Source organism: Ranitomeya variabilis, chromosome 2 (assembly GCF_051348905.1).
Source record: "Ranitomeya variabilis isolate aRanVar5 chromosome 2, aRanVar5.hap1, whole genome shotgun sequence".
NCBI lineage: Eukaryota > Metazoa > Chordata > Amphibia > Anura > Dendrobatidae > Ranitomeya > Ranitomeya variabilis.
The window spans coordinates 126227230-126241170 of record NC_135233.1 but is presented as its reverse complement, the minus strand read 5'-3'; the positions used below and the strand labels follow the sequence as shown (position 1 = coordinate 126241170).

At 44.2% G+C, this 13941-nt stretch overlaps 1 protein-coding gene across 7 annotated transcripts in view; it reads left to right on the top strand.

The window, feature by feature from the left end:
- The window catches only part of ARHGEF33 (Rho guanine nucleotide exchange factor 33), a 192395-nt gene that overhangs the window by 126656 nt on the left and 51798 nt on the right, over positions 1–13941 (top strand). For 6 of the 7 annotated variants that reach the window (XM_077282987.1, XM_077282982.1, XM_077282981.1 and 3 more), the window contains 2 exons: positions 4704–4833; positions 8692–8824. In XM_077282987.1, coding sequence (XP_077139102.1) covers positions 4704–4833; positions 8692–8824 — 263 coding nt within the window. The remainder of the gene's footprint in view (positions 1–4703; positions 4834–8691; positions 8825–13941) is intronic. The other variant, XM_077282983.1, reaches the window with a different exon arrangement.

Sequence of the window (13941 nt, the reverse complement as noted above, 5' to 3'; positions counted from 1 at the left end):
TATACATTTGTAATTATCATCATAAGGGTCATTGCATTTTGAATGTATTTTTCCATCTAATTCGTTATTTTTTACCTCTGATAAATAATCCGGAACTGTTGTCTCTTTTTGATCCATCCGGAACTATATTTACTTCCCTATGTTGCTATCGGAGGGTTTAATAATGATGCGCAGTATAGTATGAAGCATTTACATGGTGGAGCATTCTTCCCTTCTGGTATGATGAACCGAAAGTAGAGCGGCCATGACAGGACTTTGCGTTCCAGGAGACGATCGGATAGCAGGCAGGCGTGCGTGTCAGCGATTACAGTTGAAGCATTCTTCACTTCCGATATGATTAACCGGAAACAGAGCCGCCATGATTGACCATGCGTTCCATGGCGCGATCAGATGGCAGACATGCATGTCAATTCAGTATAGGTGGGTGTAATCTTATGATTGGACTCTTTATTCTGACCAATCTTAACAAGCTATATGTATGTGCGTTCATACCGGGTACTCTTGATCCATTATAACTATAGGTCTGCAGTAGCAGTATGCTCATTTTGTGCTAATAGGTCCCCTGAAGATTCACGGAGTGATGAAACGCGTTGGAATGCACAGGGAAAGCATAGGGCTGATATTGTAAGGGTCAGATGTGGACTGCCCTTGTCAGGGCGGGAGTCTTGGGGTCCAGGTTATGCCAGCCGTTACAGGACCTAATAGGGCAATTGTTCCCCATCCCTCCTGATGAATTCTTGCTGATTGAGATTACATCTGACAAGTGACGTCCTCTGCATACATGGGTGAGATTGTTCCATACTAGATTTATATATGTGGTTATATGGTTATTGTCGTTTCTCACTCATGATATACATGCATATGCACTGTGATCTTTTGATCATTGTGGAACATATTTTTGTTCCTCTAATAAAGAGAGGCATTCATTGGGAAATCTGTCTCTTTCTGTGATCACAGGATACATATTGTGTGGTTTGATTTTGTAAATTTATCCAGTCTCTTAGGTATCTAGGACTGGGTTTAGTTGCATGTGCTACATATGCATTGAAGTCTGTGATGTGACTAAATACAGACATTAGGGTTAATAAACTTATTGAATGTGATTTTGTGCACCTTGAGGGATGCAGTTTTTAGAATGGTGTCACTTTTGCATATTTCCTGTTATATTGACCCCCATTCTTACTTAAAATGTGAGGTGGTCCCTAAAGAAATGGTTTTGTAAATTTTGTCGTGAGAAATCACTGGTCAACTTTTAACCCTTATAACGTTCTAACAAAAAAAAATTATGTTTCCAAAATTGAGATGATGTAAAGTAGACAAGTGGGAAATATTATTTTTAAACTATTTTTCGCGCTGTGATTCTCTGACTAAGGGCACAAAAATTAAAAGTTTGAAACTTGCAAAATTTTCAAAATTTTTGCCAAATTTCCGTTTTTTTCATAAATAAACGCAAGTCATATCGAAGAAATGTTACCACTAACATGAAGTAAAATATGTCACAAAAAACTCAGAATCAGTGGGATCCGTTGAAGTGCTCCAGAGCTATAACCTCATAAAGTGACAGTGGTCAGAATTGTAAAATTTGGCTTGGTCATTAAGTACAAAATTGGCTCTGTCACTAAGGGGTTAATGATCAGTATTGTAATATTAAGTCATTATGTGGTGGTAATATGTGGTCCGGCTATGGTGTGACGGTATTGGTCCCTTGTATGTGGTATTATTCGATCACTGTGTGGTGGTAGCATGTGAGCTGGTCATGGTATAGCAGTATTTGTCCCTTGTATGTGGTATTATTGTTATGTTAGTTTTGATATAGTGGATATCCCCAATTTCAATAATTAGAACATTCTTTATTTCCATTATGCCAGTTTCTTCAGAAGATCTTTCAGTTGCACTACTCATTAAACATTTGGCGCAGACCACAATATTGGATAAACCGAGAAAGGAAAAATCAAATATCAGTGTGCAAACAAGAAGAGCAATTTATAGGCTGAAGAACAACAAGGAGATTAATATTAAGCCTGCGGATACAGGTGGTGCCATAGTCTTCCTTAATACAACAATCGGTAATGAAGCTCACAGACAGCTGACAGACAGTACTACACCAAACTGGATGATGATCCAACTCCAACATATATGAAAGAGTTGAAAAAGGTCATCAGTGGCCTATGTACAGATTCCACAAACCTTTTGGACTTTATAGCTAAAGGCCCCGTCTCACATAGCGAGATCGCTAGCGAGATCGCTGCTCAGTCACAAGTTTTGTGACGCAACAGCGACCTCAGTAGCGATCTCGCTATGTGTGACACGTACCAGCGATCAGGCCCCTGCTGCGAGATCGCTGGTCGTGTCGGAATGGCCTGGACCTTTTTTTGGTCGCTGAGGTCCCGCTGACATCGCTGAATCGGTGTGTGTGACACCGATCCAGCGATGTCTTCACTGGTAACCAGGGTAAACATCGGGTTACTAAGCGCAGGGCCGCGCTTAGTAACCCGATGTTTACCCTGGTTACCAGCGTAAATGTAAAAAAAAAAAAAACAGTACATACTCACCATCTGATGTCTGTCAGGTCCCTTGCCGTCTGCTTCCCGCTCTGACTGAGATCCGGCCGTACAGTGAGAGCAGATCACAGCAGTGACGTCACCGCTGTGCTCTGCTCTCACTGTACGGCGGCTCAGTCAGAGCAGGAAGCAGACGGCAAGGGACCTGACGGACACCGAAAGGCGAGTATGTACTGTTTGTTTTTTTTGGTAACCAGGGTAAACATCGGGTTACTAAGCGCGGCCCTGCGCTTAGTAACCCGATGTTTACCCTGGTTACCCGGGTGCTGCAGGGGGACTTCGGCATCGTTGAAGACAGTTTCAACGATGCCGAAGTCGTTCCCCTGATCGTTGGTCACTGGAGAGAGCTGTCTGTGTGACAGCTCCCCAGCGACCACACAGCGACTTACCAACGATCACGGCCAGGTCGTATCGCTGGTCGTGATCGTTGGTAAATCGCTATGTGAGACGGGGCCTTAAGAGTCCTAGGATAGGAATTTTCTATATGCTTCTCAAGATTCATAAGTCAGGCAACCCAGGGAGGCCAATTCTCTCAGGGGTGTGAACACTCACTTAAAAAATCTCAGGATTTATAGAGAATGCTCTGAACTCATTATCTTTCCTCCATCATGCATATCTTTCCTACCTGATCTATCTATCAAAATAAATGAAATCACACTTTCCCATGTCCCCAAAATCCGCTGCCTCGGAGTAACCCTTGACTCTGCCCTGTCCTTAAAACCACACATCCAAGCTCTTGCCACCTCCTGTCGCCTCCAGCTCAAAAATATTTCCAGAATCCGTCCTTTCCTCAACCCTAACTCTACCAAAATGCTTGTGCATGCCCTAATCATTTCCCGCCTCGACTACTGCAACGTACTCCTCTGTGGCCTACCTTCTAACACTCTCGCACCCCTCCAGTCCATCCTTAACTCTGCTGCCCGACTAATTAATCTCTCTCCTCGCTACACTCCTGCTTCCCCTCTTTGCAAATCCCTTCACTGGCTCCCAATTTCCCAGCGTATCCAGTTTAAACTATTAACACTGACCTACAAAGCCATCCATAATCTTTCTCCTCCGTATATTTCCACACTAATCTCTCAATATCTTCCCTCACGTAATCTCCGGTCCTCCCAAGACCTCCTCCTCTCCTGCATGCTTATTCGCTCCTCACCCAATTGCCTCCAAGACTTCTCCCGAATATCCCCCATCCTCTGGAATACAGTGCCCCAACACATCCGGTTATCCACTACTTTTGGATCCTTCAAAAGAAACCTGAAAACCCACCTCTTCAAAGAAGCTTACAGCCTGTAAAGACCACACGGCCACCTCAACACCATTGGAGCTACCGCAACCCTCGACCTACAGTCTCCTTCCCCGCCATCTTGTAGAATGTAGGCCCGCAAGGGCAGGGTCCTCTTCCCTCTGTACCAGTCTGTCATTGTTAGTTTTGTTTACTATAAGTGATATTTGTATTTTGATGTAACCCCTTCTCATGTACAGCACCATGGAATTAATGGTGCTATATAAATAAATAATAATAATAATAATAAATAATGTTATTAAAACACTGTTAAGAATAACAGCCAGCTATTTACAGGACACCATGGATCTTTTGAAAAAGCTGTCTACAATAGATCCCTTCCCCACGGGTGCCATCTTAGCCACCATGGATGTGGAATCCCTATATTCTAACATCCCACATGAAGATGGACTAACCACCTGCCAAATGTTTCTGGAAGATAATGCGATCACTTCTGAGTCTGTATTAAAACTTACCAGATTTATCCTCACAACTACCACAAAAGACTTCAAGCTGTCGTTGATGTTAGAGGGGGCAACACACAGTATTAAGAAATGGGGTATATGAACTTTTGATCAGGGTCATTTGGATGTTTTGGGTTGTCATTATGATTTTAAAAGAGAAAACACAGTAGTTTGATCATAAATGGTTTCATCCAACCACTAACCATAAGTGGAAAAAAGTTTTGGTGTTATCATTCATATTCTCTGAACAAAGGCCAAGAAAGCAAAAATTCTACCGGGGTATGTAAACTTTTGACCACAACTGTATATAGGCAGCTTATTGTAGTCATAAAACATACAGTGATTTATGGATTCAATCTGTGTGTGTTGTAATAGTCTCATATTTTTCATGTTAAGCAAGAAGACAGACTGCTGCCAAAGATCTTCTTGAATCTGAGCGAAAATATGTTCTGAATCTTTCTCATATCCTTAAGATAAGGGCCAGTTTACAAGTATCTGACATCAAGAGGACCACTAAGGAAAGAAGGTACTGGATTTTTCTTTATTTGTCAGTGTAAAATATAGCAATGACTGTAGAAAGTGAAGACAGCCCAAGAAAGCAGCTTATCAGCCAATGACTGCCAGCAGCCAGCAAATACTACAGAAGAAATAATGAGTACAACCTGTCATATGTGACCACCGCCATCTTTATTCCATCTACCTATGGTGTCATGTATAAAAAACTCAGGATTCCAAAATGAGGAGGTTTGCTTCAAAACATATATATTGCATTTTTCCAGATCTAAAAAGACACACTGCATTTATGAATATATTTTCTTGTGAGAACAACCTTCTGGGTCACAGTTCCTTTGTCAGGCAAGAGCGAGTAACGGGATAAATCAGAAATCGTGGTAACGGTATAGTGATTGCCTACGCTTTAAAACTTTGAATGTGTAGGAGCGCTCTTGGCTATAATTTTTTCCTGAATACACACCTACTCCTTGGTATATTCATATGTGGTCTTGAGTATTAAACTCAAACCACCATGGTTTTCTGATGTATGTCACCACTTATTCTTGCCTGCTGTGTGTCTTATTAGATCTAGAAAGAAAAATTATGTATTATGAGGCAAACCTGCTTATCTTGGAGTGCTGTTCCATCTCTCTATGTTCTGAAGCTTACTGAGCAAGTGGTGAGCTCTAATGGAGCATGCAACCTGGCACTCTTTTTGCTCTCTAGGAGTTGTGCTGCCTGGACTTGGGTATGCAAAGCTCAGTCTTGATTTCCACTTGCGGCTGTCTGTGAGACATCAAAACTGACAGTCCATCTACAGACAACAGATAACATCAGAGTAGACAGAGTTCTTCTTGTGAACAGGAGGCTGCTGAAACTGGTATGGCAGGCAGCACTATGCATTATAGGAATTGTAGTCCTGAGATCGAGAAGCTGCAGAGGTAAGAAGCACCACCTTTATACATAGGGACATGTGGCAGTGATAATGGAGAGAAAAAAGCTGGCAAATGCAATAAATAACATGTAAAGGATCATTAGTGCAAGGCATAGTACAAATCTGTTTTTTGAAATGCTGATATTGGAAAAGGATAATTGAGTTACGGTAATTCTTCAGCTTTTTTAGCCCTCTTTTCATTGTAAACTGTGTGCACCATTATTATTATTATTTATTATTATAGCACCATTTATTCCATGGCGCTTTACATGTTGAAAAGGGTTATATATAACAAAAAAACAAGTACAATGAACTTGAGCAAAACAAGTCACTGACTGGTACAGGAAGAGAGAAGACCTTTCCCTCGAGGGCTCACAGTCTACAAGGGATGAGTAAGGATACAGTAGGTGAGGGGAGAGCTGGTCATGCAGTGGTATGCTGGAACAAAGGTTACTTCACATTGTAGTCTTGTCGGAAGAGGTAGGTCTTCAGGTTCCTTTTGAAGATTTCCACGGTAGGTGACAGTCTGATACATTGGAGTAGAGAGTTCCAGAGTAAGAGGGGATGCATGGGAAAAGTCTTGTATGCGATTGTGGAAAGAGGAGATAAGAGGGGAGTAAAAAATGAGATCTTGTGAGGATCGGAGGTTGCGTGCAGGTAAGTACAGGGAGACTAGGTCACATGATGTACAGATCTGGGAAATAGTTTTGAGTTGGCAGGAAGAGAAAAGGGCTTGGATGTATGGCTTGAAGGAGAGATCAGAATCAAGGGTTACCCTGAGAAAGTGAGCTTGCGGAACTGGGAAGAGTGGGCAGCCATTGACTTTGATGGATAGGTATGTTGGGGGGGTTGAGTGAGATGGGGAAAGATGACGAAAACTGTTTTATCCATGTTAAGTTTTAGAAATCTAGCAGAGAAGAAATATGAAATAGCAGAAAGACATTGTGGGATTCTGGTTAGTATTGAGGTAATATCGGGTCCAGAGAGGTAGATCTGTGTATCATCAGCATAGAGGTGTTACTGAAAGCCATGGGACTGAATGAACTGCCCTAGGCCGAAGGTGTAGATGGAGTAGAGCAGGGGTCCTAGAACTGAACCTTGGGGGACACCGACACATTGGTTGCAAAATGAGGAGGTGGTGTGTGAGTGTGAGGCACTGAATGTCTGGTCTGTTAGGTATGAAGAGATCCAGAATAGGGCCAAGTCTATGATGTCAAAAGAAGAGAGAATCTAGTAAAAGGGATTGGTCCACAGTGTCGAAGGCATAGGACAGGTCCAGGAGGAGGAGGACAGTGGTGTTGCTTGGATTTGGCAGTTAGTAGGTCGTTGGTGACTTTAGCCAGGGTAGTTTTAGTGGAATGGTGTGGTTGGAAGCCAGATTGTAAGAGGTAGAAGGAGCAAGAAGAGAGGTGGGAGGACAGTTCAAAAGAGACAGATTATTCCACTAGGCATAGAGAAGAAATTATATGGGGCGCTATCTGGACAGAGAGGATGGCTCAAGGGAGAGCTTTTTGAGGATGAGGGGAAGACACCGGTTGTTAGTGACAGGTTGAAGAGATGTGTTAGGGTTGGGATTAAGATTGTGGTGAGGTATGGGATGAGGTGGGATGAGGTGGGATGGGATTGTGGGACACAATTATTAGTCAATTTGTATTTTTGATGGAAAATGTTATATTGAACAACTTCAATACTGTTGGTCAATCTAAAAAGTTATTAAATATGAAACCTGAATAATTAAAAAAGTAAAAGGGAGGTTGTGTCTTTCTTAGGATAATATCTCTGGGCAGAATTATTGGTCAACTATTAGTATGCAGAATTATTATGCAACTAAATGAATCACGTAAATTTTCCCATCTCAATAGTTTATTTTCAGTTGTTAAAATGATAATAACCAAACAACTCAAAATGTACAAAATTACATTTCTGATATGTTCAGTTTGTTAATATGTTAATGATCAACTTTTTGAGCCACACAAATCACAAGGTCCCAGACACTGTCCAGAGAGATTAACTGTTTTCCTTCACCATAAATCTCCCATTTAAGAAGGGCCCACAAGTTCTCAATAGAGCTTAGGTCAGGTGAGGAACTGACAATGGCATTATTCTTTCATCTTTAAGGTCCTTACTGGCAGCCAAGCAGTGGAGATTTTGATGCATGCGGTGAATCATTGTCCTGCATGAAAATCATGTTTTTGTTGAAATATAAATACCAAAATAAAAGGGAAGTCAAACAGCCCATGTAGAAATAAGAGTGTAAACTTTATTAGAATCAAATTAAATAAGACAAGTTTTAATCATAAAGGGAGACTGAGACAGCAGAATTACTTTTGCTCAAGGACCATAATACATAAACAAAAGTATAATCACAAATACATGCATGAAAGAAATGGCGCTCAATATACCTGAGTTCAGTAAGAAATACATACATGGGTGAGAGGTATATCAATATTCAATGGTGATGAAATTCCTAAAAAGTGGAAAAAAGTGCAAGTGCTTAAATATAATGATCCATGTGGACCTAGGATTCCCCTACAACAGGATATTGAGAATGCTAAATAAATACAAATATTAGTACAAACCAGTCCAGATGGATTTAAATGATATTGACAGTAGAGTAAGAGGTAAATGGTATGAGGTGAATGCCCTCTGGTGATCAATGTAAAAAACAGACATGCATAATAAGTAAAGAGTAAATAGTAACCTGTAATAAGGACTGGAGGGTGGGGCGCCAAAACCCCAACAAGCGTTTCGTGTTAGCTTCTTCCTTCACCCCCTGCGCTCACACATGTTTTTTTGCCGAAGATACTCAGCTGAAAACTCATCAGCAAATCTACTATGTGTGTATTTGTAACTTTTTATCATCTGTATTCTTCTTGTGTCATCAGATAATCTTTTTATTCATTTTATTCCATTAAGGATGAAACCATCTTCAAGGGTCACTTTTTGTTCATTTCTCAGTTTTTTCCCCAGTTCTTTGCGGTATTTGATCCAGCATCACCTGGACCTGCTCCACGTGTTACAAGAGAGGGTAGTAAAATGGTCTAGACAAGGAATCCTGGGAGACATATTCCTGAAGTTAACTAATGATGAGGTAGCTATACTGTGTTATCACATCTCACTTGTCTTCATATCTGCTAGTCAAACTTATTTTTAATGTAACATTATTTACTGACCTGACTACAAAAAGTATTTAAAAGATTACTTACATTTGTTATTATCTTCACTATTCACTATCTAATACCTTCATTCAGAAATTATTGTTAATGTCTGCCTTTTCAGTTTGGATAAGGTAGATTTCAGCGAGATCTCTGATCCTGCCTTCTTACAATGATTTTGTCCTTAAATGGGTTGTCCCATGAACAAAGTACTTTTTAATTAATAGATATTAATTAATAGATATTGGATATAGATATTAAAAATATGTATTACAATTGGATGTGTTAAATAAAATGTTCTTGTGCTGAGATAATCTTATAAATGTTCCCCGGCTGTGTACTATGTAATGGCTGCATCTGACCGTGCAAGAACATGATCTGATCACTAAAACTTATAATACAATACAGATCATTAAAGGGAACCTGTCACCCCCAAAATCGAAGGCGAGCTAAGCCCACCAGCATCAGGGGCTTATCTATAGCATTCTGGAATGCTGTAGATAACCACCCGATGTATCCTAAAAGATGAGAAAAAGAGGTTAGATTATACTCACCCAGGGGCGGTCCCGGTACGATGGGCGTCGCGGTCTCTCCAGAAAATAACACACAGATATCTAGATCACCACTTCCAGAGCACATTCCCCTATTTTTCACCAACTTATACACTACTCCAGATGAAGAAAAAAAGCTAAATATTGTTGAACTGAACAGTAACAGAAGCCCTCACTGAAAACAGTACCCTCAAAAATGAAATACATCACAGCAGTAATAATATCCCTTAATTAACCCCTGCTGTAATAATGTGGAGCGCCCCCACACCGCCGCAGGGCCGAGGGGTACCCGGAGCCGGGCCTCTGGGATCTCAGTCCTGGGGTTGTCACGGTGGCTAGACCCGGTCCGTGGCCCTGTCTGTCAGTGGGGGACGTCCGTTGCAAATAGGTGCTGTTAACGGTGGTGTAGCGGTGCAGTTGTGGGGTGCAGGTCGCGGTAAATAACGAGGACACCAGGTTGCAGTCTCTTTACCTCTTTACTGGAGATCTCTCGGTCCTCAGTCCGGAATCCGGTCCACCAGGCTGCGCAAGTCCGGCCGGTCCAATGGCACCTCCAGAGTTCTCCTCACAGGTGGAAATCAGTGCCTTCCTTCTTAGCGCTTTGTGTTGTAGTCCTTCCCTGCTGTGCTTACGGAAAGTACCCCACAACTGTTGTGTCTGTTTCTTAAGTTCCCTCACAACTCGATTAACTGATCTTCTGCTAATCTTCCGTCCCTTCCTGATGTTACAGTAAGAACGGCACCCGTTTGTCAGGTAGGCCTGGAGTTCTTCCGGGACCCTAGAGACGCCCCTCTCCCGCAATTGCCCCCCAAGACTTCATAGGTGATATGTGGTAGACAGCCCGCCTGAGACTGACTGTCCTGCCGCTGTTTGGAGTATGGCTTAAAGCTGTATATTATTCCACTCCCTCGGCGTTCCGGCCACCGGTAATGCGCCTCAGCAAGGTGCTGCCTCTTTCAACAAAACCCCTGCTGGTATTCTCCTTCTGCTTGATTTCGTTTCTCACTCAGCACAATCTATCTCGCTTCTAATCCTTTCTTAGGGCACCGCCGCTATTCTGAGCAGGCACGGTCCCGTTACGTTCTTTCAATGCCAAGCCTCTGCCAGGATCCCACCCCTGGCAGAGACCCTACTGTCTCTTCCTCCACAACACCCTCTCTCACTAGGTGTTGCTTCGTTCGATCCAGTCAGCTTTCTCTACTAACTTCCTGCCTGACCCCCAGTTTACCCACTATGGTGGGGAGTGGCCTAATGAATAGCACCCTTAGCTCCCCCCGGAGGCCCAGCTGTGAAACATATTGGTGTCTGTGATACCTGATTGGAGGAACTCCTTCAGTGCCATCGAACGCACCATGGCTCCCCTTAGTGGCGGAGCCACAGTACTGCAACGACCAGGACTCTGGGGCGCTGCACTCCCCCCTGGTTAAACACAGTACTCCGGGACTGGGAAGAAAACAACAATACAGGTTAGCAAAAAGACATACAAATTTGTTGAGTGCAAAACAATAAGCATACTTGAACAGGCTTCCCTTTATGGGAGGTGAGGACACTTTAACGTTACAAAACATAATCAAATATCATAGCAACAGGCTACAATTAACTCTCATTACCCAACCGGGTATTCTACTAAGTGCAAATGCTGGAACAATAAATTAACATTGCCTTTAAGAAACATACACTCTTAGTTTATCAAAGGCCTTCCTATAATCACATTACAGGGCAAGGTAACTTCACATTCTCCTACTTTGAACCTGCAGGACCGCCTGTCCCTATGGCACCAGACCTACTGCCTCTCCTTTCTTTTACAGGACCGCCCCGTTCAGCCAGGGCCTACTGCCTTTCTCTACTATACATAGTATAGACATAACATTCCTTTCAATTTGAGAGCATGGAGCCCACTCTGCTTGGCTCCTATAAGGACTCACTCACTAACCCCTACGGGTCTACTTTCTGTCCTTAGTAACGAACTAACTTTCTATGGGGACGCAGGGTTTACCTTCTATCCTCACCTTCGTTATTACTTCTTTACTTTTAGTTAAACGGAACTCTACATCTACCCCTACGGGCTTTCTACATCTTTCTCTTCAAAGAACATTATCTAGGTTTCACATTTTAAACAAATTAAACACACATAACTTTTCCATGAAAAACAGTTACATTTCCTTCAAAGCATTATCTTGACATTACTGTTCTAAAACAGTATCACTTTCAAGTTCAATTCTAACCTCCCCTTTAAGAGGAGATCAAGTCTTTCTGAGGTAGCTCTTCTTCTCAGCCTACCAGTCCATGCAAAGGCTCCGGAATGGTATCTTCGCAAAATGTCTTTAAACAAAACCAGTAGGAAGCACCTTTAATAAGGTGCAAACTATATACAGGAAGTTTGTATCATGCATTGTTCATGATTCAGCAGTTTTTATAACATTGTGGAACACAAAGCAAAAATGAAAGTGAAAGCAAAAATAAAAAGCAATAGGGATCCCGGGTAAACAAAGGGATCCCTTTAAGAGTTAACCCAGGACGGGTTTTAGCAGCAAAACAGCAAGGAAATAAACAGTTAACTATTTACAGTTTCAGGTTTCCGAGGCTTAGTTGGACGGCTTCCAGGGCAGCACCTGGCACTTAACCCTTCCTGGCCTGGGAAAAGTGAGGTCCAGGGCTACACCCAGTGCTGGACACACGCCGTTAATCCGTCTTTCATGTATGGTTAAATCATGCGCAGCGATGGAGGTCTGCGCAGCTTGAGTATGGGCATTTGTGGCAGCAAAGGTAGCGGCTACTGCAAGATCAGTCACTGGAACCGAGTCAGCAGCTGTGGCACTAGCAGTCACTGGAGTGGTGTCGGTCGTCAGGGCAGGGTGGCTCTTCCTACCTGCTTCAGATGCGGTTCTCCCGGTGCCGGTCTGCTCCGTCTCCGCTGGGGTCTGGAACGCTGGCTGCGGGGCCTTGTGCTGCGACGCTGTCATCTCTGCTTGCAGCACCTCGCTTTCCGGCAGGGCCTTGCTTTCCAGCTTCGGAGCGCTGGGACTTCTTTCCTGCTCCGGACCAGATGAGGCTGCCGACAGATGTCTGGTGAGGCTCCTGATGATGGCCTTCTTCCACCCGGCCTCAGTGCTCAGCTGCGTCCGCCGGGGTCGGTCGCTGAGCTCGTCCACTCCGGCCTGCAGGAATTCAGCATCAGCGGTGGACGCCTGGTTGCGGTGCCCCTCCGGGTGGCTGGGGGAGTCCTCTGCTCCGACCCCACGCTCCGGCTCCGGGCGGCTCGCCATGGCGTCCTCCATGTCGCTCGCTCCTTCTTCCTGGTCCTTTTCCCGCTCTCTTCTTCGTGGGCGGTTTCGTTTTCTCTGCCTCCGCCCCCCATTAAGAATTAGGAGGCGGATCTCTGCTGCTGACGGACACGTCCTCAAGGGGCCGAGATATTTAGACTGGGCGGCCATTGTCTTTCGCGCTCTTCAGCTTGTTCACGCCCACTTCCACGCCCTTCTTCTTCTCCTGCGCTCTCCTTAGCGCTGTAATGGCGGCGGTTTTGGCGGGAACTTCTGGCGACAAGCGGCAATACACGGCCCTTCTAATAAAGTACAGTCCAAGCACTATAAATCACAGTTCCAAGGCACACATGACCTGATTCTTCAGGCTTAAGTAGATCCTGTTCGTGACGCCAAGATTTGGAGCGCCCCCACACCGCCGCAGGGCCGAGGGGTACCCGGAGCCGGGCCTCTGGGATCTCAGTCCTGGGGTTGTCACGGTGGCTAGACCCGGTCCGTGGCCCTGTCTGTCAGTGGGGGACGTCCGTTGCAAATAGGTGCTGTTAACGGTGGTGTAGCGGTGCAGTTGTGGGGTGCAGGTCGCGGTAAATAACGAGGACACCAGGTTGCAGTCTCTTTACCTCTTTACTGGAGATCTCTCGGTCCTCAGTCCGGAATCCGGTCCACCAGGCTGCGCAAGTCCGGCCGGTCCAATGGCACCTCCAGAGTTCTCCTCACAGGTGGAAATCAGTGCCTTCCTTCTTAGTGCTTTGTGTTGTAGTCCTTCCCTGCTGTGCTTACGGAAAGTACCCCACAACTGTTGTGTCTGTTTCTTAAGTTCCCTCACAACTCGATTAACTGATCTTCTGCTAATCTTCCGTCCCTTCCTGATGTTACAGTAAGAACGGCACCCGTTTGTCAGGTAGGCCTGGAGTTCTTCCGGGACCCTAGAGACGCCCCTCTCCCGCAATTGCCCCCCAAGACTTCATAGGTGATATGTGGTAGACAGCCCGCCTGAGACTGACTGTCCTGCCGCTGTTTGGAGTATGGCTTAAAGCTGTATATTATTCCACTCCCTCGGCGTTCCGGCCACCGGTAATGCGCCTCAGCAAGGTGCTGCCTCTTTCAACAAAACCCCTGCTGGTATTCTCCTTCTGCTTGATTTCGTTTCTCACTCAGCACAATCTATCTCGCTTCTAATCCTTTCTTAGGGCACCGCCGCTATTCTGAGCAGGCACGGTCCCGTTACGTTCTTTCAAT